At 35.4% G+C, this 27,228-nt stretch overlaps 5 protein-coding genes, 2 long non-coding RNA genes and 1 other non-coding gene across 14 annotated transcripts; 4 read left to right on the top strand and 4 right to left on the bottom strand.

Moving 5' to 3' along the window:
• Positions 1-1,848: 1,848 nt before the first annotated feature.
• On the bottom strand, positions 1,849-5,814 carry LOC142552217 (uncharacterized). 3 transcript variants are annotated; one of them, XM_075661911.1, is made up of 7 exons: positions 5,656-5,814; positions 5,305-5,391; positions 3,537-4,089; positions 2,747-3,453; positions 2,598-2,666; positions 2,310-2,508; positions 1,849-2,165 (listed from the first exon to the last, which is right to left on the bottom strand). In XM_075661911.1, exons 4-7 carry the CDS (start codon positions 3,422-3,424, stop codon positions 2,095-2,097), a joined length of 1,017 nt encoding a protein of 338 aa, XP_075518026.1. In that variant the 5' UTR covers positions 3,425-3,453; positions 3,537-4,089; positions 5,305-5,391; positions 5,656-5,814; the 3' UTR covers positions 1,849-2,094. The 3 variants fall into 3 exon arrangements, with proteins under 3 accessions (XP_075518026.1, XP_075518027.1, XP_075518028.1); XM_075661912.1 differs by having other exon boundaries at positions 5,707-5,807; XM_075661913.1 differs by lacking the exon at positions 5,305-5,391 and having other exon boundaries at positions 5,656-5,812.
• A 936-nt stretch (positions 5,815-6,750) lies between these two features.
• On the bottom strand, positions 6,751-6,824 carry TRNAV-CAC (transfer RNA valine (anticodon CAC)). Its single transcript has one exon. It is a non-coding gene; the product is annotated as a tRNA-Val (tRNA).
• A 640-nt stretch (positions 6,825-7,464) lies between these two features.
• On the top strand, positions 7,465-9,276 carry LOC142551038 (uncharacterized). 2 transcript variants are annotated; one of them, XR_012821464.1, is made up of 4 exons: positions 7,465-7,775; positions 7,869-7,935; positions 8,859-8,896; positions 9,033-9,276. It is a non-coding gene; the product is annotated as an uncharacterized LOC142551038 (long non-coding RNA). The 2 variants fall into 2 exon arrangements; XR_012821463.1 differs by having other exon boundaries at positions 8,859-9,276.
• A 592-nt stretch (positions 9,277-9,868) lies between these two features.
• LOC142552216 (uncharacterized) lies at positions 9,869-13,209 on the bottom strand. Of its 4 annotated transcripts, none has more exons than XM_075661909.1 (5): positions 12,950-13,209; positions 11,352-12,859; positions 11,111-11,271; positions 10,699-10,885; positions 9,869-10,600 (listed from the first exon to the last, which is right to left on the bottom strand). In XM_075661909.1, the coding sequence occupies exons 2-5, from the start codon at positions 12,538-12,540 to the stop codon at positions 10,017-10,019; spliced, it is 2,121 nt and encodes a 706-aa protein (XP_075518024.1). In that variant the 5' UTR covers positions 12,541-12,859; positions 12,950-13,209; the 3' UTR covers positions 9,869-10,016. The 4 variants fall into 4 exon arrangements, with proteins under 4 accessions (XP_075518024.1, XP_075518023.1, XP_075518022.1 ...); XM_075661908.1 differs by having other exon boundaries at positions 11,352-12,862; positions 12,976-13,209; XM_075661907.1 differs by having other exon boundaries at positions 12,976-13,209.
• Positions 13,210-17,038: 3,829 nt separating this feature from the next.
• On the top strand, positions 17,039-18,265 carry LOC142550809 (putative aquaporin PIP-type pTOM75). Its single transcript, XM_075659860.1, has 2 exons — positions 17,039-17,372; positions 18,114-18,265. The coding sequence occupies exons 1-2, from the start codon at positions 17,039-17,041 to the stop codon at positions 18,263-18,265; spliced, it is 486 nt and encodes a 161-aa protein (XP_075515975.1).
• A 666-nt stretch (positions 18,266-18,931) lies between these two features.
• Positions 18,932-20,140, top strand: LOC142552214 (putative aquaporin PIP-type pTOM75). The gene is made up of 3 exons (XM_075661905.1): positions 18,932-19,139; positions 19,559-19,699; positions 19,836-20,140. The coding sequence occupies exons 1-3, from the start codon at positions 18,975-18,977 to the stop codon at positions 19,932-19,934; spliced, it is 405 nt and encodes a 134-aa protein (XP_075518020.1). The 5' UTR covers positions 18,932-18,974; the 3' UTR covers positions 19,935-20,140.
• Positions 20,141-20,416: 276 nt separating this feature from the next.
• Positions 20,417-25,710, bottom strand: LOC142552213 (serine/threonine-protein kinase BSK7-like). The gene is made up of 10 exons (XM_075661904.1): positions 25,095-25,710; positions 24,805-25,025; positions 24,391-24,526; positions 23,794-23,927; positions 23,559-23,664; positions 22,950-23,035; positions 22,133-22,321; positions 21,508-21,660; positions 21,309-21,422; positions 20,417-21,165 (listed from the first exon to the last, which is right to left on the bottom strand). The coding sequence occupies exons 1-10, from the start codon at positions 25,174-25,176 to the stop codon at positions 20,920-20,922; spliced, it is 1,467 nt and encodes a 488-aa protein (XP_075518019.1). The 5' UTR covers positions 25,177-25,710; the 3' UTR covers positions 20,417-20,919.
• On the top strand, positions 25,165-26,708 carry LOC142552215 (uncharacterized). Its single transcript, XR_012821715.1, has 2 exons — positions 25,165-25,298; positions 26,603-26,708. It is a non-coding gene; the product is annotated as an uncharacterized LOC142552215 (long non-coding RNA).
• The last annotated feature ends 520 nt before the right edge of the window (positions 26,709-27,228 follow it).

Below are 27,228 nucleotides of genomic sequence, written 5' to 3'. Positions count from 1 at the left end.
AATAACTAATTTTTGAATTTACAAAAACAAATAATAGAGAAGAATTATTAATTTCTAAACTTCTTTGGGTTATTTATATTTATATGATTTCTAAGGGTAGCTTAGTAAAATTTTAAAATTCCAAATTCGAATCCTTTTTTTCTCTAAACAAAAAATGGATTTGTAAATATCATTTTTAAATTTTAAACCAAACACCAAATGGAATTTCAAATACTTGAATTTCCAAATCCAATTCCAAATTCCAATGAATACTCTCAAATCCTGATTGCCAAATACACTGTTAATGTCTTCTTCCGGAAAACACAATTAAATTTATGGGATTGTACATATGAGATCAAACTGATGTGGTCTTAGTTTTGAGATGAGGACAGATTAAATACTCAATCAAATTATTAAAAAAAAAAAACACACAGTGACCACTCCTCTGTTGTTGATTAAAAATCAACGTTTCAATCACACTTCTTTTCTCCAAGCACGAGTACAGGTCTTATATCTACACGTTCAGACAATCCATGTCAGGCTGCTGTCACAAACTTGGATTCCCTATATTTGAATAGGACTGTGGAATCAGAATATATAACAAGCGCCAGATTTACCTCAGCTAACGTATATCCTGCCGCAACCACGCGGACATTGAATGATCTCAGGAAGTTTGAAAATGTATCTTCATCATTGGGAGTATCTGATAGTCCCTTGTCAAGTTACTACATAGGTCATCAGAATGATTGTTCTTAGCAAAATATTAGAACAAAAAAGGCTTAGTAAATTTCTCGAAATCACAGTTACTCCGACTTCCTTTTCTTTGAACAGACTGAGGAGTTGTGACGCGTACATAGGTTTTCATGGACGAAAGCCTTCACTGCTCAGGTTCGCTAATTGGCTTCGTGCCGAGCTAGAGGTTCAAGGTTTGAGTTGTTTTGGAACAGACACATCTAGATGTCGAACTTCTTGTAAGCATAATATCATTGAGAAAGCTATGGAGGGTTTGTACATTTGGAGTCGTTATCTTGACCAGAAAGTCGTTCAAGAACCCATACACCCCGTCGAAGAGCTGCGATTATTCTCCGGGAAGAAGAACTTGGTTCCAGTGTACTTCGATTTGGGTCCTGATGATTACCTCGTGAGAGATATTATCGATAAAAGAGATCTTTGGGGGAAAATATGGCGGTGAGCTCTGGCTACTCTATGGCGGACTAGAGGAGGAATGGAAAGATTCTGTCCACGCCCTTTCATACGCTGATGAGTGGAAACTAGAGGCTCGGGATGGTGAATGGAGAGATTGCATATTAAGAGCTGTCACCCTGTTGGCATTGAAGTTGGAAAGGAGAAGTATTGTGGATAGACTGACGAAGTGGAGAGAAAAAGTGGAGAAAGAAGAGTTCCCGTTACTTCGGAATGAGAATTTCGTTGGTCGGAAAAAGGAGTTGTCCGAGCTTGAATTCTTACTTTTTGGAGACGGCAGTGGAGATGCTGAGAGAGACTATTTCAAACTCAAGGCCAGGCCAATGAAAATGAACTTGACAAGTGGCCCGGCGAGGACTAATTCAATGGACGAAAGTAGAAGTATCGATTAAGTGAGAGTAGCAAGAGGAAAGGGAAACAACCTCTCGTGTGGAAAGGAAGGAATCCGAAAAGGAAATTGAATGGCAGAACACCGAGTTTTCTCAATCCCAGCACAGACAAAAATCGAAGAGCAGTGGGAAGCATGGCAGGAGAAGAAACCCAAAGTTGTGAGTTCCTAAAATAAAATCTAATAAGAAATTGTCGGTTTAAAGCATGATTCGGTACTTGGTTCCTGTCAACTGTCATTTTAGCTGTGATTGGGATGTTGATTATATCATTTTAGCCTTTAAAATTTATAAACCGACGCATAATTATTACAGAACCGACATAAGATCGTCACGCAAACAAGATGCTTGTTAAAGAAAGATAAAAACAAATAAATGGTTTGACAAAGTATCACACTAAAATTACAAATTAGCAAAACCAAACCAATTTTCCCGGCAAAATGTATGTGCGTTTCCTATTCTGAAATCCACCATCTACCAGCCAACAGGTAAAAGCCAACCTTGAAGATCCGGGAAAGACGAAGTATCAAGATGCTACGATCATGTCATCTCTCCCATAAATGTGGTGAAGCTCCCGGGTTGCAGCTTGATATGATGCTGGCAATAAAATATCAAGAAAAAAAAAAACATAATTTCCAAGTGGAGAAGATGAAGAATCGAATGAAATAATATTAGGACCTACACAGATGAACAATCATCGTCCATCTCCGGATCCAGGGTAAAGAAATAAATTTATCACACCTTTCCAATTATGGAAATTTTTCTGATTGATAGGAGAGCCCGTCACATTTTGAATCGCTTCAAGGAGTATTTCCTGCGGGGTACTCCTCAGTTCTTGAACCACTGCATAGATAGTCTTCCCATTCTCAAAGTAAATATGATTATTGGGGTGTTTGGTTTTGCAACCAGCATGGCGCTCGAACTCATAAGCATTGATAACCTGCACAGTGCAAAGACGCAAACTTAGCACCGGGGTTAATTCTAGCTTCAACATCGTAAGGAAACCATCTTCACAATAAGAGTTGTTACCTTCGAAAGCTTACAATCCTGGCAGCTACACAAGTAACCCGTCCCTTTTACCACACCTCGAAGATTCTTCTGCATGTGTCGATAACATTGCTCAGGTCAAGAGAAAGGCCCGCGAAAAGAAATGAAAACCAAATAATATCTGATTTTACCTCTCTTGACCACGATATATACTTCACTGGGATCCCATCAAGTATGCCAGTTGATAACAAACTTTTAACATTTGCGGGGAAGTTGTTTGAAGTTCCTTTTTTTGTCTTCGGTTCTAAATTCTTGAGCGTGCCATCTGTCTGTGGAGCGGCTACCGAGGCAACATTTGCAGTTATCTGCTCCACAAAATTTCTCTGTCCCAATGCTGCAGAAGATTCAGCAGACAATTGACTTAACAAAATATCACGGCTGCATATGAGTCTGCCGGAGGTGTCACTATCATCAGGATCGTCCTGAAAGCCACCAAACGATATGGTGGTTTGTTCATCATTCTCATGATTCTCACCCAATGATAGCATCGTAGAATTTTCTTTGCTCTGGACTGTTCTTTGTGGCATAAAGGTAGCATCTTGCTGACCATGAATATATGTTAATGATGTAAAATCTCCGTCCCCCTTATTATAAGTAGAACTCGCAGATATATTGAATGTTTCATTGGCTTTATTGTAGAAAGGGTTCATTGCTAAGAAATTCTCCTGGCCCTGGCAAGTAGAAGCAATTGACATGAAATTGCCACTACTTTTTTCAATTGAACCAGTATCATAATTCCTTCTGTTGAAGGCTTGACAAACACAGAGCGTATTGTCATATATCCCATTAAAGAACTGATTCTCAACCATACCATCTCTCTTGCAGCAGGCCTATTCAACTGAAATAAAATTTCATCTGTTATTAACGCAGAATCCACTAAAATAACAGTATAATAAGTAGATTTAAGTAACAAGATCTTACAGTTCTGAAAAATGGTGCATGGTTTTTCATTTTTCTTTCCAGGGTTAGAGTTCTGAACAAATTCAGGCAAGCAATTCTGTATGATTCTTTTATCATCAACCATTACTTTTCTAACTCCTGAATTTAGACATAAAGGATCTTCCACAGTTTGAGACATGGAAAAACAGGTTGATAAGTCAATTCCGAATTGATCCTCAGAACCCCCCTTTTCCATATGGGGATCAGTGGAAACAGTAGAGAAGACATTATTTTGACAAAGATCTGAACTCTGAACAGTTATGGGGTCGACGAGGTGATCACCTATATGACCTCCTGGCTGAGAACTGGAAATATCACTCCATAAAGGATAACTCGTAACTGTAGCTCCTGCACTTGTTCCTTTGTTATCAGATTCTATTGATTGCTTCTTGTTAAAGAATAGATCTTGCTCATGTGAACCAAAAAACCACTGATAACCACGCTTGTGCTCATTTCTAGTAGAGACATCAGCCACCTCTCCATTATCCTGAGAACCAGACCTAATAGGCATCCAAATTCCGTTGTTTGGAAAATACTGCAAAAAACAAATAAGAATCACAAGACTAAAGGAACAACATCATGAAACTTAGGGTAAAGTAACCATTATCACGCATAGTTCAATTATTAGTGGTGTTTTTCAGGTTGGATGATTGATAAAGATTTTAAATACCAGATAACCGTATAATCATCCATGAGTGACATGGATACAGACAGAGGAGACGGATTTGGAACAAACCATGAGTCAAAGGTTAGGGGGGAAAGGCACAAAAAGAAAATAAAGAACAGTTCAAAATATGTAAAGCAGGCAGGAAATCTAAATTGTACTAACTACCATACAATCTTTCAGAGGGAAAAAAAAACAGATTCAGATGAATCTTAATTTATTTTGAAAAAAAGATTCACGCTTCATACATCAAGGCATACCTGTTACAGCAAATTAAGAAAAGTCAAAACTAGTGCCTATAAGGAATAATAGGATGAGAATTAGTTAAGTGATAACTTTACATGCGAGTGTTGTTTTGAGTATGGCTCCAAAAAATGCCAAGAGATACCCAGAAATCACATTATCCATGCATTGGAATAAACATCACACATTTTTCAGAATTATGCTAATAATGATAACTAATCACGAGCAGAAAATAGATAAGCCCCGAGACATGGATGAAGTGTTATACAATTTTTGAAAGACACGTATGCCATTAGATAGAAACTCATCAGAGCTCTTCAGAATATCCTGTTTCTATTTTCCGCTACATTTGAATACGCCAAGAAATCAAGATTTCTGTCTTTGTTTTTCTGGTTGCCATTGTTGGCTCTTAACGGACATAACATCATGAACTTTACAAACATCCATAGCAGGCAAACACATTTCTGAATAATACATCAGCACCAATTAATTTTCGTAAAGCAAATTCCTTCAGTTTAAAATTTTTCCACAGACCAGATATGGGAAAATTACACACCTTAGTCCTCACAAATGCAAAAACCTACATGCAGATCACATGGTTCAATTACTCAAAAATCTTAAGACACACCGTCGTTATATCAAATCATGTTCAGAACTTATCTAACCTAAAGTAACAAATCCTGGTCCATTGCCATGAATTAAAATTTATTTAACGACTTGTTACAAAAAATCGGAAGAAATGATTCGAGCTAGGTACATGATAGGAACAAATAAGCCAGAGAACGAAGCCACAACAAAATTATAACTACAATATTTTTGCTGAATCCATTAATGGAGATGTACCATTTTTCACTTCAGCTTGGAAAGAAGAAACTCAGCTCATTCGATCAAGTCCCCAGCTTCAACAGTGCCAATTAACGTGCCAAGCAACTGATGCACAAATAAACAAATTAACAGAAAATCGAATAAACTTTTCATCGATTTTTATTTTTAAAAACAAATTTTCGTCGACCTAGTAGTAATGAACACGCAATAAAATTCTCGAACCCTCGATATATTCTGAAAAAAATGTACAAACACAATCCACTAGCATTGATTGATTAATTCGCATACATTGAATGCTCAACGAGCCTGAAAATCAGATGCATTTAATCAAAACGAAATTCACCCGTGGCCCTAGTAAGTAGTACGTACTCAACATTCGGGTGCAGTAGCCTACTAGTTTTTAGTCGAAAAAGGTGATACATTGGCCGGAAACTAAGCAGAGGCTATCGATGTAAGATCCCGGCGATGCTGCGGCGAAGGGAAGGGAACGTTTTTTTTAGCTGTCCGCGTTGTCTCAAGTAAAAATACAATTATTAAATATTTTTAAATGGTTTTTGTGAAAAGTGCAGAAACGCCGCTTTGTACTTTTGAGAAAGTGACGTTTGGACTCGTTAAATTGCGATATATATAAAATAAAAAGGGCTCAAACCTATCGACTTGCTTCGTTAAGATTTCCAGTTTAGTAAATTTTTAAACTCGGTGAGGTTTCATATTTTATTATTTTATATTATATTATAAAAAAATCATTGACTCGAGAATAAGTTAAAAAAAATACTAGTTTTTACATGTTAAATCTCTATAATTAGATTCTAACTTAAATAACTCAGTTTGAATTTGATCTCTAAATCGAAATAAACTTGAGCCAAAAAAATATTTCATTTTCCAACTTCAGGGCCGCGTTTGACTTGATTCAGTTCATTTGCAAGTTTTTTATAAACTAAGGCAATGGATCGATGAGTTGAACCAAAATCTTTCTCTTGTTATGAAAAATTGTGTTTGGATGAAAAGATTTAGACTTGTAAGATGATCGATCTCAAATCGAATCAATTTGCACTGTTGGCTACCGCCAAGTTTGAAGATCTTGAGAAGAACAGGTGGAAAAAATTAGCGTTGGTGACATTTTTGTAATTGATCTTCTGGTACTGGTGTGGTTTCGAATGCCCATTTTGTAAATAAGATAGTCCAGCAAGGTGGTATGCCTTTTTTTATGTTTTGTAAAGGCGATAGTCAACAGAAAGAGTCAGATGTATATTCGCCAAAATTCTGCGCATTTTGTTATCTTTTGGAGGTGGAATTGGATCCGCAATCATGTGTGCGCTCGATTCGTGAATTTATGGAATTCCGTGGATGACTTGCTCAACAAAATATATATAGATGTGATATTAGAGAAAAATATGAGACAATTACGAATAACTTATTATCCGAGAAATGCCATTAATAAATAATGAATGGTAGTTAAAAAAATGTCTGAGCCCGGGTTCGAACCGGGGACCTCTAGTGTGTGAGACTAGCGTGATAACCAACTACACCACCCAGACTGTTTGGTTGGTTAGAAAAGTTTTATATATATCTAAAATACATTTTGTATTTTCTTTAATCTTTATTCTGAGCACAAATTATACCTCGTGACAAAAAGTGGGTCCACTTCCCGCCTTGTTGCACGGTTGCATTTATTTTCCTCAATAGCTTATTTAAATCCTTGCTGTTTTTAATTTGTACCCCCTTTTCTAGTAAAATATGTTTCAAAAATACTTAATATTTTATTATGTATTTATTGATGAAAGTCATGAATATAAATATAAAATGCTCGAAGACAAGTTTGAGGTTTATTTATTGCATATTGAAAAATAATGACCGGGAATTTTATCATTATCAAAAAATATATAATAAAAAAAGCTTGAGATCATACCCGAAGTGGTGCAATGTAATCAACTATCAAATAATTATATGAAAGTAAGATAAACCGAATTATCCAATGAAGTTGCTCTAAATTATCTAAAAACAACCTGGTTGGGAACAAATTATCTAAATAATTTTATTTGCTAAAATTATATAATTTTCACCTAGATTATAAATTATTAAATACCTTGTACTCTATTATTACTATATTTTCTTGAATGCATGTATTTTATTTTTTATAAATAGGTTATAAATTTAAGCCCACGTCCGACAATTGAGTCGTTACTATACTCTAGACCCGATTGACACCGGGGTAGTTACTAACCCGAACTACTTTCCTCCCACGGCCCACCCATCGATGGCCTCAAACGCCACCGATATCAGCGAGGCTCCAACCAATTAATACGCGTACGCCACGTCATCATGAGGGTGATTTCGGCCTGGACGATCCAACCTAAACGATTCTGGTGATACGGCTGGCACCGTCTGTTAGCAGGAGGGAGATTCTGGAAGCGATGGAGGGAGATTCAATCGCGATCGCGGATAGCTTCTCCAGTCTCTTTGCTTCTTTACATTTAGCACTTTCTCAGGTTCGCTAATGATTCTCTGTCATACTTTGTTTTGATTTTTTGATGCAGTATCTTACTTAGATAAAATTCTTATCAGAAAAATGTAATTTTTAGGCTACGAGCATTACGGCGGAGCATATGAGCTGTTTCAGCGATGCTGCAGGACGCATTCAACAAACTGGTGATTATTATTATTTAATTTAACAAGATGTATCATTTTCTACATTTCATTTTTACCCCATCAATGGCGATTCAGACTTGGAGCTAAGTCGTAATTTGGAATTTGATTAAAGAATCATTTTTCTCACGTTCTTCACCACTGTGGATGGTCAGTGCTCTCTAGAAAATATAAATTTTTAATCAGTAGTTAAGTTGTCTGGTTGTTATGGATGTCATGAACGACCCACAGTCTACTTAATGCCTTTTTGGCTATATAAAATTTTTCTTGTGCTTTTGGTTTTATGGTAAAATTGTTTTGTGTTGCCTCTCTCTTCATGTACGAAATTGTGAAAGCCAAGCTACTCTTTTCCAAGTGTTTGAGCATGGCTTTGAGAGGTATAGACTTCTGAAAAGATCTAGAACTGGTATGTCTTGAATGATTGTTATTCCATCAGTTTTTGTGTTGAATCAAATCCGTGGAGTATTGACAAGAATGAATGAATATACCAACGAGTAAATTACAACACCAGTATACCGTCTAACACCGCGTCTGGAGGAAATAATTTAATGACATGTCACTTAAACGTGTCCAGATAACAAAATTTCCAGGCTGCAATGCGCCAATATATCCAATTTAGGGAGTGAAGGTTGCAATATATGCCGCTTTGCCAATGCTAATAAGATAAACGCCAGTTGTAAAAACTTGTAGATGGTAGGTGACTGGGAGGCGCATGTTGTAGAGCAATGACTTTTGGGGCCTGTGGTTTTCTTTTTTCTTTTTGGTCAATTTTGTTACTATATGTGTTTGTGCGAGCTTCAAGTAACCACGGTGGAGAGTTTTATTATTTTTTGGCATATTTTCTCCTCCTTTCTTGCAATGAGCTCCATGTTTTGCTGGTATCATCAGACTTTTCAACTTTCCTTGTTTTATATTTTCCTGTACAGATTAAATGAAGAAATGAAAACACTTGCCGGGCACTACTGTATCCATCTATGAACTTTCACTCCGTTGTACATTCTTAAAATAGTCATAACTTCATGGTTTTCACTTTCCTCTCAGCTTGATATTTTCTTTTGAGATTGGATATATAGAATGTTAGTTTCTTGACAAAATATAAGAAAAATTGTCCAAAGGCATGTCGACGCACTGGAGACCGCCGTGAATAGAAGCATTTGTTTCCCTTGATGCTCAGAAGTCGAACTACTGATGTATGTATGTATGACTCACTCTCTTTGAAGTTGTTCTTTGTGTACACTTCAAGGTGGTGTTCTGAGCGTGACCTGATGACTACCCTTGAGATGGGTCTTTTTCCACTTGAGTCATCAAACTTGTTTCTGAATGAATTCCGGACGCTTCGTAATACCTTTCAAGAATTATTTTATTTTTATCATTTAATTTGTTAATGCAAATATTTTATTTTTTAAAAGTAAAATTATTTGAAACACTATCGAAGCTGACACATATGATCAACGATATTGACCAAAATTATTCTTGCATTACATGATATCCATGATTGAAAAGTATATATACAAATTAGACAATAAAATCAAATACATATTCAAATTTTCAATTCTATCCCTGAAAATGAAAAAAAATCTACTTGAAACCATAAGAAGATGGAGACTGCAGGACTATGTTACACTATTCAATACGAACGAGGTGATTAAAATTATACATCAAAGACTCTTTAATTAAAAATATAAGATTTTATTACAGTAATTCAATTATCTTTCAAAGTTGGATGCATGTGTGTTATGCAACTAAAAATTATCAGTCTGATTTATGGATTCACAATTACAAATAATTTTGAGTCTCAAAATGTAATGATCATTCCACAAATGATATAATATAAATAAATGGGTTGTCAACTAAGAACTGATTTTAGAGGTTGCGAGTAATTAGATATGATTGTTTGAATACAGAAATAAGATAAGCACAAGAAAAATAGTTGTTGATCAACCGAGTAAAATATGTTGTTCGAGTGGTCTTATTTTAAGGTGAAGATCAATCATCATTATCTGTTATCCTTAAAACTAGTAGTAACATAGTATAATTCTATGGAGTACACGAGGTGCTGAGAACAAAAAGCTATGCATGTATAATCAAATGAGAAATTCGAGTATTGTATCCAGAACAGATTCCTCCAGAACCTCTTCTGAAACATCGTTAACGATTTGCTCGGTATCAAGCCGGATATCCAGCCACGATCTTGAATTCGCAACATCTTTTGAAATTATCTGATTCAAAGTTCTTTTCTCGGTCTGAGGAAGCAGATAGAAGTCAGCTTCTCTCATGATCTCATAAAGTACAGCCTCTACGAGTGGAAGATGTCTCATTTTTGGTTTTACGAAAGCCATCGAAGGTGGAAAGTAGAAATGGCATCGATACATCTGCAGTAAGACTTCATTTATGTGATCGAAGAGGAGTTTAGGATCAGTAGTAGAATCCACTGGTAGAAACTCAACTTCATCGAGTAAGGAGGGATCGAGCAGTTCTTGGTGTGGTGGCTTCATTGCTGATAGATCTTCCCAGTTTAAGCAAGAAGTTTGCAACACCAAATGCACGTAACGGGAGATGTAATTGTTTTCATTCATGCTGGAACTTGCATTGGTTTGTGGGGTTTGAGAGGTACACTCTGATGAGTGCTCCTCGAAGTCAAGGCGAAGAGGTTGTACTAGCTCCTCGGCTGTAAATGGTCATTAAATTTGTTTGGTGAGGCCTTTTTGACTTCATAAAAAAGAATACTTTGGATGAATTATAATATATGATCGATGCCAATTTTACCAGTTTGAAGCGAGATGCTTTGTGGACTGATAGAGTCGTCACTGAAAAATGGCTCGAGAACAGAAATTGGGCTTTGTTGTTCTTGATATTTAATGCTGTCAGACATTTTCATCTGGTGACAGAACGAAGGGGTTGACGGGACATCATCCACTGTAGGTACCAATATCTCATTCTCGGAAAGTGAATCCTGCAAAAGTGGAATTGTGCAAGGAGAATATGAAGTCAGTAATCAAATCAGCGTGGGAGACACGATTTAGGATAGAGGCTGATATTAGTAAAAAGAGTTACAAAAATTTCATGTACTTGAGAATTTTTTAAAGAGAAATGCATGGAACGGGTGACTGCCTTCTCCGACGCCCTTTAGCTTTGCAATCATTCAAAGTTGGGAAAAGAAGGAGGCGGGGGCACTCACCATGAGATGAATCTCATTTCCTCCATTGTCCTCGTGTTCGTTTATTCTGTCATTTCTTTGTCGAGTTTTGACAACATCACCGCTGTTTATTTCAATCCACAATTGTGAATAACTTAATTCAGGATGCTGAATGCAGCTCATTTCTTCTATCATTGATTTACCTGCAGAAAAATGCCAATCAGATATATCAGCAGTTCGCAGAACTGGAAACTTAAAGAGTACATAAAAACATGTAAATTACAGTTCATTTCGTTGGTCGCAGCAATAACGGTATCATGTGCTTGAGCAACAGTACTTCGAATCCCAGACGAACTTGTCTTCATCTCCAAGATCTCAATACCATCATTTATCTTAAAATCAACCCAAGATTTAACCTCGTTATTTGGTCTTGATGGACTTCGAGAGTTGCTGAAAGGACTAAATCTCATATGTGCAGAACCAGGACAACATTGGTAATTCGTTATCGGGTTAATAAGCAATAAATCATGATCAGGAGAGGAGAGAGTCTTCTCTATGGTTTTTGGGGATTTTTTCTTCATCGGAATCTCAATTTCAGTTATATTCTTCACCCTTGTAGAGAGGTGTCTTCTTGGCTCAAATATCACATCAAATTTTTGTTTCCTGGATAGGCTAACACTAGGGAAGTCTAATTTTTTGCGCACAGTATTACTCATACAAACAATATCAGGACCCATTATGGATTTGAGCCATGGTTTGTTGCATTGATTCTCCTTTATTTCTACATTTTTCGAAAAGATGAAAGAATCTTTCGTGTCCACTTCACGACAATTACAGTCTCCAACTTTAAAAATCGATCTACTAGTAGCAAGTTTATGAGAATTGCCATCCATAAAAGACTGGTTTAGTTCTTTTCTAGTGCCTGCAAATGTATTCTTCAGTTTCCTCTTCATCTCTTTGAGAGAAAATGATGCAGGTTTTGCTTTAAGTATTTCGCCCTTCGATCTCTTATAATCCGGCAGGGATGAGCAATGGCACGTCACACTATCAGAATACTTGATGTCCAGGGAAGCTGGCTTCAGCATTACTGTCTTATCAGGATGGGCCTTGAAACTTGTTTCCGAAGAATTTTGACAACCCTTACGATTGATAGTTTTCAAGTATCGACCGTCCGTACTACCATGCCTCAAATCAGTTGCACCTTCGCTTTCGCATTCTGAAAATTTGTCATTCAGAACTGGCTGGATGAACCTAGCAATTTTTGGTTTGGGTCCAGGTAAAAATTCCATGAACAAATCCTTGTTTGTGCTCAAAATTTCTAATGCGTAGGAAAAGGGTCTGTGCTCAGACCTCGACCCTTGTTTGTATATGAATTTTCTTTCACTTAACATCTGATCAACAAACGCTTTGGCCCTCATCCAAGCATGTTGAATATTGTCCTCATCATTCTGACTGCAAATTGCCCCCATCATTTCAGTGATTGGCAGCTTATTTGTGGAGGTTTCAGCTGAATTTGAAGTGAGAGGATGGAGCTCTACCTGTGAAATGCATTTCCGTCTTTTTCCCCAACAACTACGATAATTGCCCACATATCAAACTTACGCCTTAGCTCAACACATGGTCTCCCCTTCGTCTCAGTAATTCTTGGTGATCAATTGGCATTAACAAGATTGCACCTTTCCCGTTGATCCAAGGAAGTGCTAGATAATTGATGAAACGGTTATTTGAGTCCAAGTTCTCGAGAATAAGCTCTGGTACAGAGAACCCCGCCGCATATATCAAACTCAGAAACTGCTAAGAATAACAGAAACAAAGAAGCCCGAAAATATGAGCAGAAGTTTCATCAAACACACAGAAATCAAGAAAAACAAGCACTCTCACAAGCTCAAATTTTTAATAATAATCACCACATTTTCAGCATTTTTATAACTTCTAAACACGCCCATGAACCAGTTTCATCACATCCACTGTTGGACCATAGAATTCCCCGAGAAACAGCGCATACAATTCAAGAAACACTGCAGCGGAAATTGGGGGAGGGATTGTAGTTGCCAGGATACTAGAAGCCAGCTTTGGCCTACTTCTTGAGTGAAGTCGGAGAAAGAAAATGACACGTGAAATAAAGGGAGACTGAGAATGTCAGTCATCTCTGGTAAATAAATATTATAAATTGTGAGGTGGCTCTGCCATGTGGAAATGGAAATCATAAAAGAAAATCCCATGGATCATTTTTTATCTGAGAACTAAAAATATAAATTATATTTTTTAAAATAAAAACTCTTCATTCAAGAAAATCCAATTATCTAGGCTGTTATCATCATTAAATTCTATAATTGATAGTTTATATTAAAAAAAAATTTGAACTGAAACGATATTGATCAATTTTGTGATAAATTTTTTTTATTTGAGTCGTCTATATAAAAATATTATTTTTTACGTAAAAAACTATTACTTTATTTATAAATATAAATGACATTAAACCGGCTCACACATAAAAATATATTGCATGATGTACACGTTCCTCGGTAATTATTCTAAACGAGTTGTGATTTAAATTATATATAAGAAAATGGTCGTACAAATTCAATGTTGGAGTATATATAATTACCAAGTGTTTTAATATTTGTGAAGAACATATTGAGGGATTATTTTTGCACTTGTGAAACGGCAATTCCTTGCCGATTCAAGATATAATTGATTGCACCAACGTCAGCCTAGCTACCCATGACGCCAGCAAACAAATTAAAGAAACATACAGTCTATATATCCAATAATTCAATATTAAATTACAGTGAATTCGTTAGTAATTGAATCGTTGAATAATCCAGAGTCAGATTTTTCGTGTTTATGTCTGTTTAATTTGTTGAAAATTATAAAATTATTACTAGAGATATATCATCTTATAATTTTGTTTTTGTACGTGTATAAATAAACGAATCAGACTCTACATATTCTTGTTAAATAGACTGTCTATGACTGATATAATGGCACGAGTCACACTTTCTACTTTTATTTCAAGTGTGATTATTCCAGATATGGTTTAATAATATTTTTTTAATAATTTTTTAAAAAATTATTATTAAAATTGTTAAAAAAATTATTAAAATTGTACTTTATATAATCATGTATTTGTATTTTTTTACTTGAGCATCGTTTCTCCTGAATTTATGCGTAATTTTGTTTTGGGAAAAAACTATAATTAAAATTTGTTCACATTATTTTTTCAAGAAATATTTAATAGAAACTCTTTCCGATAAATATATTGGAGAAAATTATGTGTCTTTAATTTATTTGTATGTCATCGAATGAATGCTTTTAGTTGTGCCACATTAGACTATTTTGGTCATCCACGCATTTTTTTCCCTTCGTCTATTCTTATTTTATTACAGTGAGGGACATGATAGTAACAACTTAGGAAAGATATCAACTTTTTCTTCTAAATTTATCCTTATATGATAATAATATTACACATTTGTTTTTTATTTTGTTTTGTTTTTAAATTCAACACACTTTTATTTTTATTTTTTTTATTTCAACAATTCAAATATCAATTTAATCCCTCCATAATTTGTCAAATTTTACTTCAGTTCATCGATAACGATAAAAAAAACTGAACACACTTGCATCGCAGTACAGAGTAACTAGTTATATATATATATATATATATATATAAATAGACACACACTCGTTATCATTACGTATTTCCAATTTTATGACTTGATCACATAGGGATGAAACAAATAAATTAAATAATAATATTTTAATTAATTATTTTTATTACTATTATTATTATTATTAATTTATTATTATTATTATTATTATTATTATTATAATACGTGCATAGCGGCGTGAATTTTTAAATAACTACTTAAAAATAAAAATATATTGTACAATTTTCAATCATTTTTTATTTTTATTTTAATAAAACTCGTCTTACCTATAAAGTGACGCGTGTGGAGGAGAACAGCCCCACACCCTCCCAAATTTTTTGGTGCACATCATGACACGACATGCTAAGTATTTTTTTTTAAAAAAAAAAATATTGAAAATAAAATCGAATTTATTACCACATAAATTCATAATAATTGTTTTTAAATTAAAAATATAAAAAGTAACAAATTTACCCTTTAAAAATAATGCATGTGGCAGAATTTCAACAGTTCCTTGCAAAGAACACTCGGCTGTCCACAAGTTTGTGTATTTGATTGATAGCAATTTGTTCTAATAGCGACCGATGTGAAGGTTGAGACAAAACAGGGATTGGAAATTTTTTTGACCTGTCCTCATTTTTTTATATATTTATCATTATTATCTTTTTTTCTTTTTCTAAGAATTATGTGTTTCGCTCTTTGTTAACGTCAAATTCTTTAATTCCCTAAAAATTATTGTCGTTCTCACCTGAACTCTGAAAATAAATAAATCCCGAAGAGCTCCACCGGTCGTCGGTGATCAAATTGAGCCTGAAAAACCTTCTATGGAAACTTAAATTTTAACCAAATTTCACTACCGTTCTAAAATCATGTTGGTTTGATGGCATATCGTCTCCTATTTATTATGAGATAGATGCATGGTAGGTTCTAGACTTCTATTCCCTATATCCCAATGCATATATTATACATATATAATATAATTTGGCTATTTTAGCTTCATCGAAAGTAAATTTGGGTCGGAGTTTGCTTGATTTATTACGATATCAGAAATTTGTTCCTCATACCGTCGTCGTTTTCCAAGAAATCAGCGGATCATCATAATAAGAAGACACATCCGAGCTGTTTATCATTACGACTTTTTAGCAGTGATTTGAGATCAAATTGAACTCGATATCGTAGATTCTCATCATTTGTTTTGTTTGAAAATTAATTATGAAATATGTTACAAGACAGAGGCATAAGAATTATTGGTTCATAATTCCCCAATCATGAGTTAGAATGGTGACTGGATAATAACAGGCCCAGGGCCTTTAATTTCTCTAGTACATATATGGACTTGACCTGATTTGATGGGCCATCAATATCAGCCCGAAGAATTTGGGCTTTCTATTGTACTTTTTTTAAATTGCATGAATATAATAATTTTAAATATTTTATTTTATAAGAGCAACTATCAAGGATTAAAATACAATATATAAACTAGTAACTAGTACAGCAAGTTTTTGAAAATTTTAAAAAAACGATATGTTATACTGATGGAGAGAAAAGGAAAGACATTCCATAAAATAGGACGAAGTTTGGTAGATTTGATTAAGCATTGATTGTTAAGGAAATTCATGTTTGTCTTCTTTTTAAGTATTGAGATATTGGGGAGTCGAATGTACCCCATGGCAGTGAATGCATGGGGCCGGCGTCTCAGAGATGCAAGGGTAGGGCAGACTTGCATGTGAGAAACCCTGAATAATGACTTGGCCACCATCATTGATTTTCTATATATATGTCTTCATCTTTAATGCAAAAGCATAAGCACCCAAATATTTATAAATTTATTAATAAAAACTCCAAAACTTTAAATAAAAGATGATGGGACCGTATGTAGAAGAAGATAAGAGCAAGAAATTAACCTAAAAAGCATAAACAATTGAGAAGACTACTTTGTCACAATCCCATGCATCTTATCCATTCCCCTCTCTTATCCCAACACCTTAAACCCCACTGATTACTTTAAATCCAGGGTAAGTTTGTGCATGGATATTGCATATTCCTTAAAATTAATATCAAATAAATCTACATTAGATTTCGATTTTATTGAATAAATGACATATTATGTGTATAAATAAACAGAAATATTCGTAACAATTTCACTAGGAAATTTTAAAAATACCACATGCCAGCCTTTCCTTGTAAGCTGAACAAACGTTTGGCTCTCCGCTGTATAATCTCTCAAGTTGATCGTCTCACATTCTTCTCTAACATCACTCCCCCACCCCAGCTTGGCGTTTTCAAACTTTTTTTCTGTTCTAGCTAGATTCCTGAATCCATGGCCGAGAACAAGGAAGAGGATGTCAGGCTGGGAGCCAACAAATTTACAGAAGCGCAACCATTGGGCACCGCCGCTCAAACGGACTTGAAAGATTACTCGGAGCCACCGCCAGCCCCTTTGTTTGAACCCGGAGAGCTGAAATCTTGGTCTTTTTACAGGGCTGGGATTGCGGAATTTGTGGCCACCTTCTTGTTTCTGTACATCTCAATCTTGACAGTGATGGGGGTTAATAGAGCGAATAACAAGTGTGCATCTGTGGGTATTCAGGGCATTGCTTGGGCCTTCGGTGGCATGATTTTTGCGCTTGTTTACTGCACTGCTGGTATTTCAGGTTGGTTTCATGTAATCTCTCTTGTAATTTCGCTTCTTTGGCTTTTTCTTGTTTTCCCTTACTGGATCTTGAATCGCTTGTTAGATCTACTGACGATCTGCCGGCGCAGATATAGGACTAAAATAGTATAATTTATGCAAATTAAAACGAAGAACACCCATTCCATCTCATTTATTTCGGGGTTGGAAAATATATGGGCACCCCCGGCTGCTCAAGGAAAATAAAAAGGACCGGGATTGTCTTTTTTATTATTAATTACTATTTTTTAACATATCTTAAATTCATATTTGTACAATTTATTCACTTTATCTACTTAAAGCACGTGTTCAGAGAAGTGTAACGGTTTTTCTCAAACGTTTAATGGTTTCCACGTAGCAGAGATTCGATGCTGCACCCGATGATTTTCATCCCGTGTATTGTGTCAAAATGAGAATCCTTGTATCGTCAAATATCTTATTTTAGATCTTCCATAAAATATGATGAGCTCATATGATCCAACTATTTCTTTAGCTTGAGGTTAAGGAGTGGAGAATCACAGATATAACATAAAAAAAGGCATTGACATATGGTGAAGCACTTCAGTGAAGCTAGCGTATGCTTTAAAAAAATTTGCGTTGATGAAGGTTTTTTTGAAGACTATGCCACGACAGGCACTAAACGCTTTCCACTTCAGGTTAATAAGAATGTGTGTGGATGTGTTTAGTGCCAATGCATGCTTCAAGAAAGCTTGCATTAACGCAGGTTTTGTTGAAGACCGAACCACGACATGCATTGATCTAATGCTTGCTGTGGCAAGCTTGCTTGAAGCATGTGTCTGGCAATTCATTGAAAAGCAGGGTTTTTGTTATGTTATATCTGGAGTTTTTCACCTCTTTTATCTTCGAAATTATTGAATCATATAGTACTCTTATATTTTATATTTTGAAGGGGATTCTTACATGTTTTGATGATCAGATGGTTCTTATTTTGTCATTCTATGTGGGGTGAAGTTCATCCGGTGTAGCATAGATAATATTGAAAAAACCGGAGGCCTAACTTACTTGTGAGACAAATTATTGTTATTTTTAAAATTGGACGAGTAATAAAAATATTCAGCAATCAAAATTTTGCGTATATATATTTTTAAAGACAGTTTAATATCCACTGGTAAGATTAAATTTTACATTTTCTAAACCAAAATCTAAAGTCTCATAGAATAGTAGAGCTATTTTTGTAATCTATTACGTTGATAACATAGCTAATTTCAGTAAACCCTCGAATTATGGTACCATAAACAATGGATTTTTTATTATATTTATATCTATGAACACATTGTATGTTACAGGGAAAAAAAACAAACGATCACGTACACCAAAGTACAATTTTGATCAGTAGATTCAATAGAAAATTCTCAGTTAAATTGTGATGTGTGTACAAAACTGTGTTGCTTTGAGATAAAAGTATATCTATAATTATATACACTCTCCCCAAGCACGGTATAAATAATCATGCATATATATACCTGCCCACTGACTTCTCTTTAACTGGGTTTTTTGATTGATAACCCTGAAATCATTGCAGTGCCTTGGTGCCACATGTGGTGCGGGTGTGGTGAAGGGTTTCATGGTTGGACCTTACCAAAGATTCAAAGGTGGGTCGAACTTTGTTCAACATGGCTACACTAGAGGCGATGGACTTGGTGCTGAGATCATAGGCACTTTCGTGCTCGTCTACACTGTTTTCTCTGCTACTGATGCCAAGAGGAATGCCAGGGATTCACATGTTCCTGTAAGTTTAATATTTCCCCTCCACAAATAGCTTGTCTTTTTCCTTTTTCAAGGTGTTTATGTTGGTGAGTTGGTCTATACATATCCTTAACTTTTTCTACGGAAATTACACCATCGGAATGGAATTGTCAAAGAGGGTTAGAAGACCAAAAATATGCCTATATATGATCAAATCCTTATAAGTAGGTGATATTAATTTTCTATTTATTTCGTATTTCTCTATTTTTTATATGCACTTGATTCATGTCTTTATTTATTGCTCTACGTTATTTCAATTGCACTAAAGAAAACATTTGAGGAGCAACCTCAATCTATCATGTATGTTTATTTTTATATTTTTGAATATATTTGTGTGTATTTTGTGTCATATATATGTATCTAAATTGCTTTTCTTGATGATTACCATTGCATCCTTTGCAGCTTCTAGCCCCACTTCCCATTGGTTTCGCAGTGTTTCTAGTTCATTTAGCCACCATCCCAATTACCGGAACCGGCATCAACCCTGCTAGAAGCCTCGGAGCAGCCATCATCTTTAACCGAGACCTCGCATGGAATGACCAAGTAAGTATTTCTGGACGAATAAAACATGCTTAATTACATACTCCAACCAGCACACACATCGCAAAGCATGCTAAATCTCGATCGTTTTGCTGTATTGTTGGACTAAAACACATTTTTATTAGTTCATGTATCCCAGTGGATCTTTTGGGTTGGACCTTTCATAGGTGCTGCGCTTGCTGCAGTTTACCACCAAATTATCATCCGAGCCATACCCTTCAAAAGTGGCAGAGTTTGATGAATTGAGCTGCCATTGTTGTGCGGATGCTTGTTTATTTGTGCAGTTTGAATGTTCTTTTCTGTGTTCGTATTATGCTGTGCATTTAATGTGTAAAGTTCAAGGATTTCTGTGTAACTATTTATGCTTTGTTTCAACCCATGAATAATATTGAACTTCGCATTGATGTATTGTTGCTATGTCGTGGTTCAGACATCTTGCTTCCATTTACAGTGTTCGAGACTTGTAAAAAATCCAGCAGGAAACAATGTATATGATTGATTTGGCGACTTAATTAGCTGTATATAGTAACTATGAATTAGATTCACGTGACCGTTGAACATCTATCAGCGTCTCGAAATAATATTGTAATTTTGATAGAAATTTACAACAAAAAATTGACCTTTTAAGTTCATATCAGAACAATTTATCGCTACGATTCAGATTCTTCTCAAAACTTGTATGGTTGTTAATTGGTATGGTATAGAAGGTCAACCAATTACTGTGATTTAGAGCTCTCTTTTGAAATAAAATTGCAAATCAGTATGTTGATCGATACAAAAAAAATTCTTCAACTGCCTCCATACAATCCAATCCAATACCTCAAAAACCAAGAAATCATTTCTCGTACTACACCAAAAACAACCAGTTTGTGGCACCGATAAATAATCTCCACAAAAATCCCACCAAAAATACAAACCATGTAGCACTGTACATCAATCACACAGTACAGCAAATCTCTTCAAGAACACAATTTTTTTAAAAAATAAAAATTAACCAGTCCTCCATCAACCAACATGTTATCCCTTTCAATGGCTCTGAACTTAATGCTTTCTTGGAAAAGTTTAGTCCAGGCGTTCTGCACTTCGAGAAATGAATCATCAAAACCAAAATAATCAGAAAAAGTTAGCCATGGATGGTAACAAAAAGTGCGTGTATCTGTTGCTTTTCGAGTTGAAGTCTCTTCAATAGTTTTGACATGAATATAAGAAATCCAGTGGATTATTCAGGACGGTGGGATCCGTTTTTCTTCAAGAATTGAACCTTCTTTAAGTGCAATCTGTGCCTCATTCTCCCTTCCTAATGCAAAAAGAGCAGAAGCTTGTAAATATGAAGCTATATGCCAAACAGGAGATATAACTTGTGCCTGCACCGCATCATCAAGAGCCTCCTCTGGCATATCACTCATAACATGTGAGAGACTGCGACGAGCAAACACAGTAGGCGACACCATGGTTCCAACATCGATAAACTGCACACAAAAAAAGGGACATGAGGAGACGCATTTTTCCCTCCAGGAAAGAGTAGATAATCAAGAATGCGTGTACTGTGATGTTTTTCTTCCTTTTTCTTTTCTGTGGAGAGCCATAGGGGAAGGATGGTCAAAGTTCTAACCTCTGTGTAACATTCAATTGCAGCTCGGAAATCTTTTTGATGGAAAGCTATGTCACCTTTCTTCTTTGAGTTTAAAGTGTCCTGCATTTGATTTGTCCACATCTGGAATGAAAGCTGCATAACGAGAAATAATCATTTCATTTGCCAGCAAAAAAGACGAGGGAAAAGAATTTTACAGTTAGATTAGCGAGAAATATACCTCAGTTGCCGCCCCTTCATCGTCTTTGTACCCGAGTTTGTCCAATATCTCGTGTATAGCTGTTAAATCCATTCTTAAGCATGCTTCGCCAAGGACCGACAGAGGCATAGCCGCTTCGCCATGAGGGATACCCATCAATACATGAGAAGGGACCTGCAAATGAATTACTCAGTGTCGTCACCATAAAATACATTCACGTGACAAATGCAATTCTTTCGTAACCCATAACTTCACAATATCGTGTGTCACAATCGGAATTCTGAAAATTAACCCTAATGTTACACTTTTCATCCCTCAAAACATATTTTCCCTTTTACATCTACCAACATAATTATTACTTTTAATTTAATTTTTCACAACTCCAAAAAAAAACTAGTTATTATATTATATTATTAATTCAATAGATAATATTTAAAAAAGAAGTTATTTTTCAAGAAATCATCACATGTCGGGCAAACACTTATTGCAATCATTAATCCAAAAAAAGAAGTTATTTCTTCCAACAATAGGGGGTACTGTTTACTTTTATCCTATACTCAAGCATCTATGAGCAATGCACATGTGAAGCAAACAAGGAAACATGGCAAAATAAACAGGGCATTTGCACGTTTCTAAGAGAACCAACCTCTGTATCCTTTTGAAGAGGAACTAGTGCAGCAACTAGTGATTTAGGATTAGGCCTCTCGCGGGGTTCATATTGTAAACATCTTGATGCTAAACGAACCAACTCGGTTCCATCATCATTGGATAGCTCACCTTCCAAGCAAGAATCAGTTAACATTTGGAGATTTCGGTCCTTAATCAAATCAAGGGCCTGACAACGCGTGAATGAAATGAGACTAGTATTGATTGCAAGGCTAGTCAGAAGTCGAACATTGAAGCAGAAATTGGAGTAAATTTAGATTCAAAGACAACTTGAGACAATATCTCTCAGATAACCTCTCTCTCCATTCACAGGCAGAGACTTTGCAAAAGAAAATGCACTGAAGAGAAGAAACAAAACAAACAAATACTCTTATAATTCACTACTTCTGGGCCTCCAAACTCAACAAGAAACAAATAAATGCTGCCAATATATGGCCAACAGAATCAATCACTCACATGTACACAAAAACAATCAAGTGAATGCATGCGAGTTTTTGTGGGGATGTCCCTACTATTTTGGATGGTAAAAATTTGAAAAAAGTGACATTACAGAAGTGTTATCAAAGTCATGAGATAGAGAATTATTGCTCATTAAGTGGTAGGTCAACATACAAAAAAAGGGCTTTCAATCCATGGGCGGCAAGATATCAATACAAAACATCGCAGCATAAAATATCAAGACATTTTTCCCAGGTTGACTGACAACTAGCATATTTTTTCACGAGCTGTTAACTTCGCAATATTACCAACAAAGTGTATGTTGTAAAATTAAGGAAACAGAAAATAACAAGACTTACATGGCTTGGTGGAATATGTTTACCACTGAGGAGATCAAGTAAAAGTGTGCCGAAGCTATATGTTACACTCTCTGGAGTAACTCTTCCTAAAAATTCAGCGAGCCAATAAAAATCAATCAACAATCTCAAATACAAGAGCTCATAGTGCATTTATTGAACACAGAGAGAGGAGTTAACAGCAATACAGCATTGATGGTACCAAGCATCTCAAAACAGAGCAGGAGTCAATTCGTACAACACACGGTGTTCACTAGTGTGAATTAATGTAATTATCTATATAAATGAGCTAAAAAGACGAAGGTTAATTTCACCCCTCTCGTCTCAACAGGAGTTCTGTCGGTAAATTGGTATTGCGTTGAATTGCACAAGTTCCAGATATTTATAGCTAATTAAAATCACATTAAATTTTTTGGTTGCAACATCGAAAAAACAAAAATACTAATTGCTTTACCCGAGGTTCTTACACGACCGGGACATTGTTAAACACCGATCAAATAAATTAAGTGTTGTAAACCAATAAATATGCATAGATATAAGAAGAGCATCCTGTGTTAATCGAACATCACGCAGTTTGAATTAAGATATTTCTTTCTAAAGGAGATACGGTACCAGTTCTTAGGTACTCAGGAGGAGTAAATGCCAAATTTGTACTGTAACTTTTTCCATCTCTACTGTTCTTCATTAAACCGAAACATGACAGTCTGGGATTGGCATCCTGTAACATACAAAGTACACAATGAGAAGCACAGAATTACCACTATAATTGTGTCAATACTTGTTTGAATTTAAATCTATGGGAAATGATGAATAACAGATAACTGAGATGAAAGAACTTCAGACTAACATCATCAAACACTATTCTGTAGGCGTTGAGATCGTGATAAAGAGCCCGTCCTTTACTTGCGCAATATTCTAATGCTTGAGCAAGATATAAAGCAACCCTTAGCCGCATTGCCCATTTCATAGGTTGTGCTTCCCCTGAATTCACAAGAAGCTTATTAAATATGAAAACAAGGCATATATTGAAGTCTAAGTGAGGTACCAAATAAAATGTTTTGGAGGTCTAGATTAGCACAATAAGTAGACATTCTCTGGCATGGCCGGCATTGATCACTTAGATTATAATGGAATAAAAAATTGTCCGCAGACAAGTGAAAGCTTGTAATTTAAATTAACAAGACAGTGGATGATGTGAGTACTATTATTTATTTGAAAGGAAAACACTCTGTATGAATAGACAAAGGGAGCGAGAGCATATCACTTATATTTAGAACAGCTCTTGCAAGATAACAGCGCATCACAGAAAAGAAATTTCAACTGAGCATAGTAGATATCGTTCATACACAACAGTTCGCCATAATAATTGCAGTTTTCCATAGTAACTAGTGATTGCACAATGTATGACTAATAGCAACGTAATTATCAAACCAAATCCACTCACAATGAAACAGATGTTTTGCAAGAGTTTCATTGGGCATAAATTCAGCAACAAGCAGCCTCTCGTCACCTTCAGCACAGCAGCCAAGTAAATTGGCCATTCTATTATTTCGGAGTTGACCAACATTTCTTGCTTCTTCCTGAAGTTTCAATCATGCAATGAGTCCAAGAAAATATATACAATGTAGCCAAAAAGCTAAAAGAGTAACAAATAATGTGACATTTTTTCCATCCACATATCTTAAAATCATATACAAATAATAGTAATATATATTGCAAAAAATTATGAAAGAATCAAAATATACAACTCATAACCCCAAAATTGGAATAGTAAAGAGAAATAACAGCTTGCAACATCATTGTACGGGAATAATTTCTCAATAAACAAAAAAAAAAGATGCATGTAGCGCCTGCTAACCAGGAACTGCCGGGAATCAGGCCAAGCAGACCTATTAAAGCGTTTGACAGCTATCCGCCTCTGATTCTCCAATTTCCCTTTATAAACCACATTTGGAGCTTTCTCCCCATGTTCTGAAACTATGTTCGCGACCGCAAATCCAGACGTAGCTATCCTGAGTTGTTCGATTGAGTATTCACGAAATACAGGCAAACCACTAATTTCACCTTTATCTTCATTTTCTGCAACAAACATAAGCAGTCAAATTTGACCTCTTGACAACATAAGATGAAAAACGTTTTTCTACAAACCAGCATTATTGGCTTCCTGAACTGATCCGTCATAATCCAAGATAAAACAACATGAGGTGATCTTTGAACAGTGGCAACCCATCCCAGTCCAACCACTATTTGGAGCGACCAGAATTAAAACTTCAAACTTCCAAAATTACGAGTTACGAAAGTCCAAAAGCCACTGTTTATGATTTAAAAGACATCAATCTGAGTTCATAAAGTGTTATATTGAAGTTATACTTCTATACCATTGCACCTAAAGTATCAACACAGAATAAGTGTTCAAATTCAAAACCATGTACACGCCAAGTGAAACAAAAAAACTTAAGAGTCCAAGGAACCTCTAAAAGAATCTTCTACTAATCCCAAGATAAAACCTGCAATTTGGATGGTTAATTTGAGATGACAAATGCCAAACACACAGGCATTCTTATATGCAACGAGTGGCTACAGAACAATTATGATTGGTGCAACATCAGGATAAACCATTCACGCGTCGTATAGCATTAAAATTGTAATTTTATTACTGGCATGCATGTGCCGACCAACAAGCACTGCCATTATCATTCAGTAACTTGCAACTGATCAAAAAATCCCAGAATATTATATTACATTGGCATCTTACAAATATGAGAAGCAAAGAAGCTTAAAGTATTAAACAAAAATCTTATCATTTGCATTTACTTCTGTTATATATCCCACGTTTGGCTCCAGGCTGCACGATAGAATCAGGAGAGGTTAATGAGTTTGAGGGGCTATCCCAACTAGAAGGCTGGACATTAAGATTTCGGATCTCCTACGGAGATTTATGGCCAAAGTGCTGTCGTTACGAGTCGACGCAGTGAGAGGAGAGGGCCTAAAAAGAAGTTACTATTGGTAATTATCGATAATGTAGTCAATGTACGCATCACATTAAAGATTGGACTAAGGCGTAAACATAAAATGTTAATAGGCTTATGAAAAACGCATAACAGATGGGATCAAGGCATATGCATCAAACACTGATAGTTCAATGAATGCTGGACCCTTTTGCGTGTATTCTCAAGGGATAGTTGATATTACAATATTCCATACTGGGTAATAAGTTTGTGAAGCGAATTAGTCTATTGGGTTGGGTTCTCTCCACACGTCCCCAAGTCCGCGAGAAACAGACACAGGTTAGATACAGAGAGAGCAACTTTTAGCAAAAATACATCTGGAAACCTGAAAAGCACCAAACCCATTTTTTATTTTATTTTTCAATTCAAAAGCTTCCAACTTTCTTTAAAACATCCCAAAAGACCTCTTTTTTGCTATGCCAACTCAGCTATTTTCTAGCACACATTAAACATACGTACTCAGTCAATCCAAATCAATATTACAAACCCAGAAACAAATTTCCTAGAAACCATGTTTCCTAAAAAAACGCAAAGCAAAGTAGAAAAATCCCATTCAAAAGATTAAAGACCCATTATAAAAGAATACAAAAATTCGAAAAACCCATATCCAAAAATTATCAATCAAGAATAGAAAAATCACCTTAGAAGAGATTGCTTGGCTGAACCTGAACCTGAACCTAAACCTGAACCGGATTTGGTCAAAGCAGAAAGTGAACTGTTAACGCCGTCTATATGTGTATCGAGAAATATAAAATAAAGTAGTATATAAAGGCTTGATTTGGGCTCAAAAGGAGCCTGAAATGAAAGATCAGAAGGGTATATGTATAGGCGGAGGAACATAAATATGGACATATAAAATAGACACAGATAGATACACACAAATGTGTTGTGTACTTTGGGTGAGATTAATGCAGATCTATTTTGAGCGTGTGGGGTTTAAATGCTTTCTCCTTGTTAATTTCTCCATTTCCCACCGACATCCAACCCATTATTACTATTGTGTCGCTTAATTTTATGCTTCTGGTTTGCATTTATTCTCATGTGTATAATCATCATTTTTAAAATTTATTTTGTTTAATTTAGTTTTTTAGCAACTTAACTACTTTTTTTTAAAAAAAATAATTGATATTTTAAAACACATATTAAAAATTATAAAGTTGTTGTGAGCAAATTCATCAAGGTACGAATAAACTCGTTCAGTTGTTATTCGATGTGTATTTAAAATTATCATAATCGACTCAAGTTCAAATATATTCCGTTTATATTTGAATTTG

This window comes from Primulina tabacum, chromosome 7 (assembly GCF_025594145.1).
Source record: "Primulina tabacum isolate GXHZ01 chromosome 7, ASM2559414v2, whole genome shotgun sequence".
Taxonomy (NCBI): domain Eukaryota; kingdom Viridiplantae; phylum Streptophyta; class Magnoliopsida; order Lamiales; family Gesneriaceae; genus Primulina; species Primulina tabacum.
The sequence above is the reverse complement of the archived record's forward strand: the minus strand, read 5'-3'. Positions and strand labels throughout refer to the sequence as shown.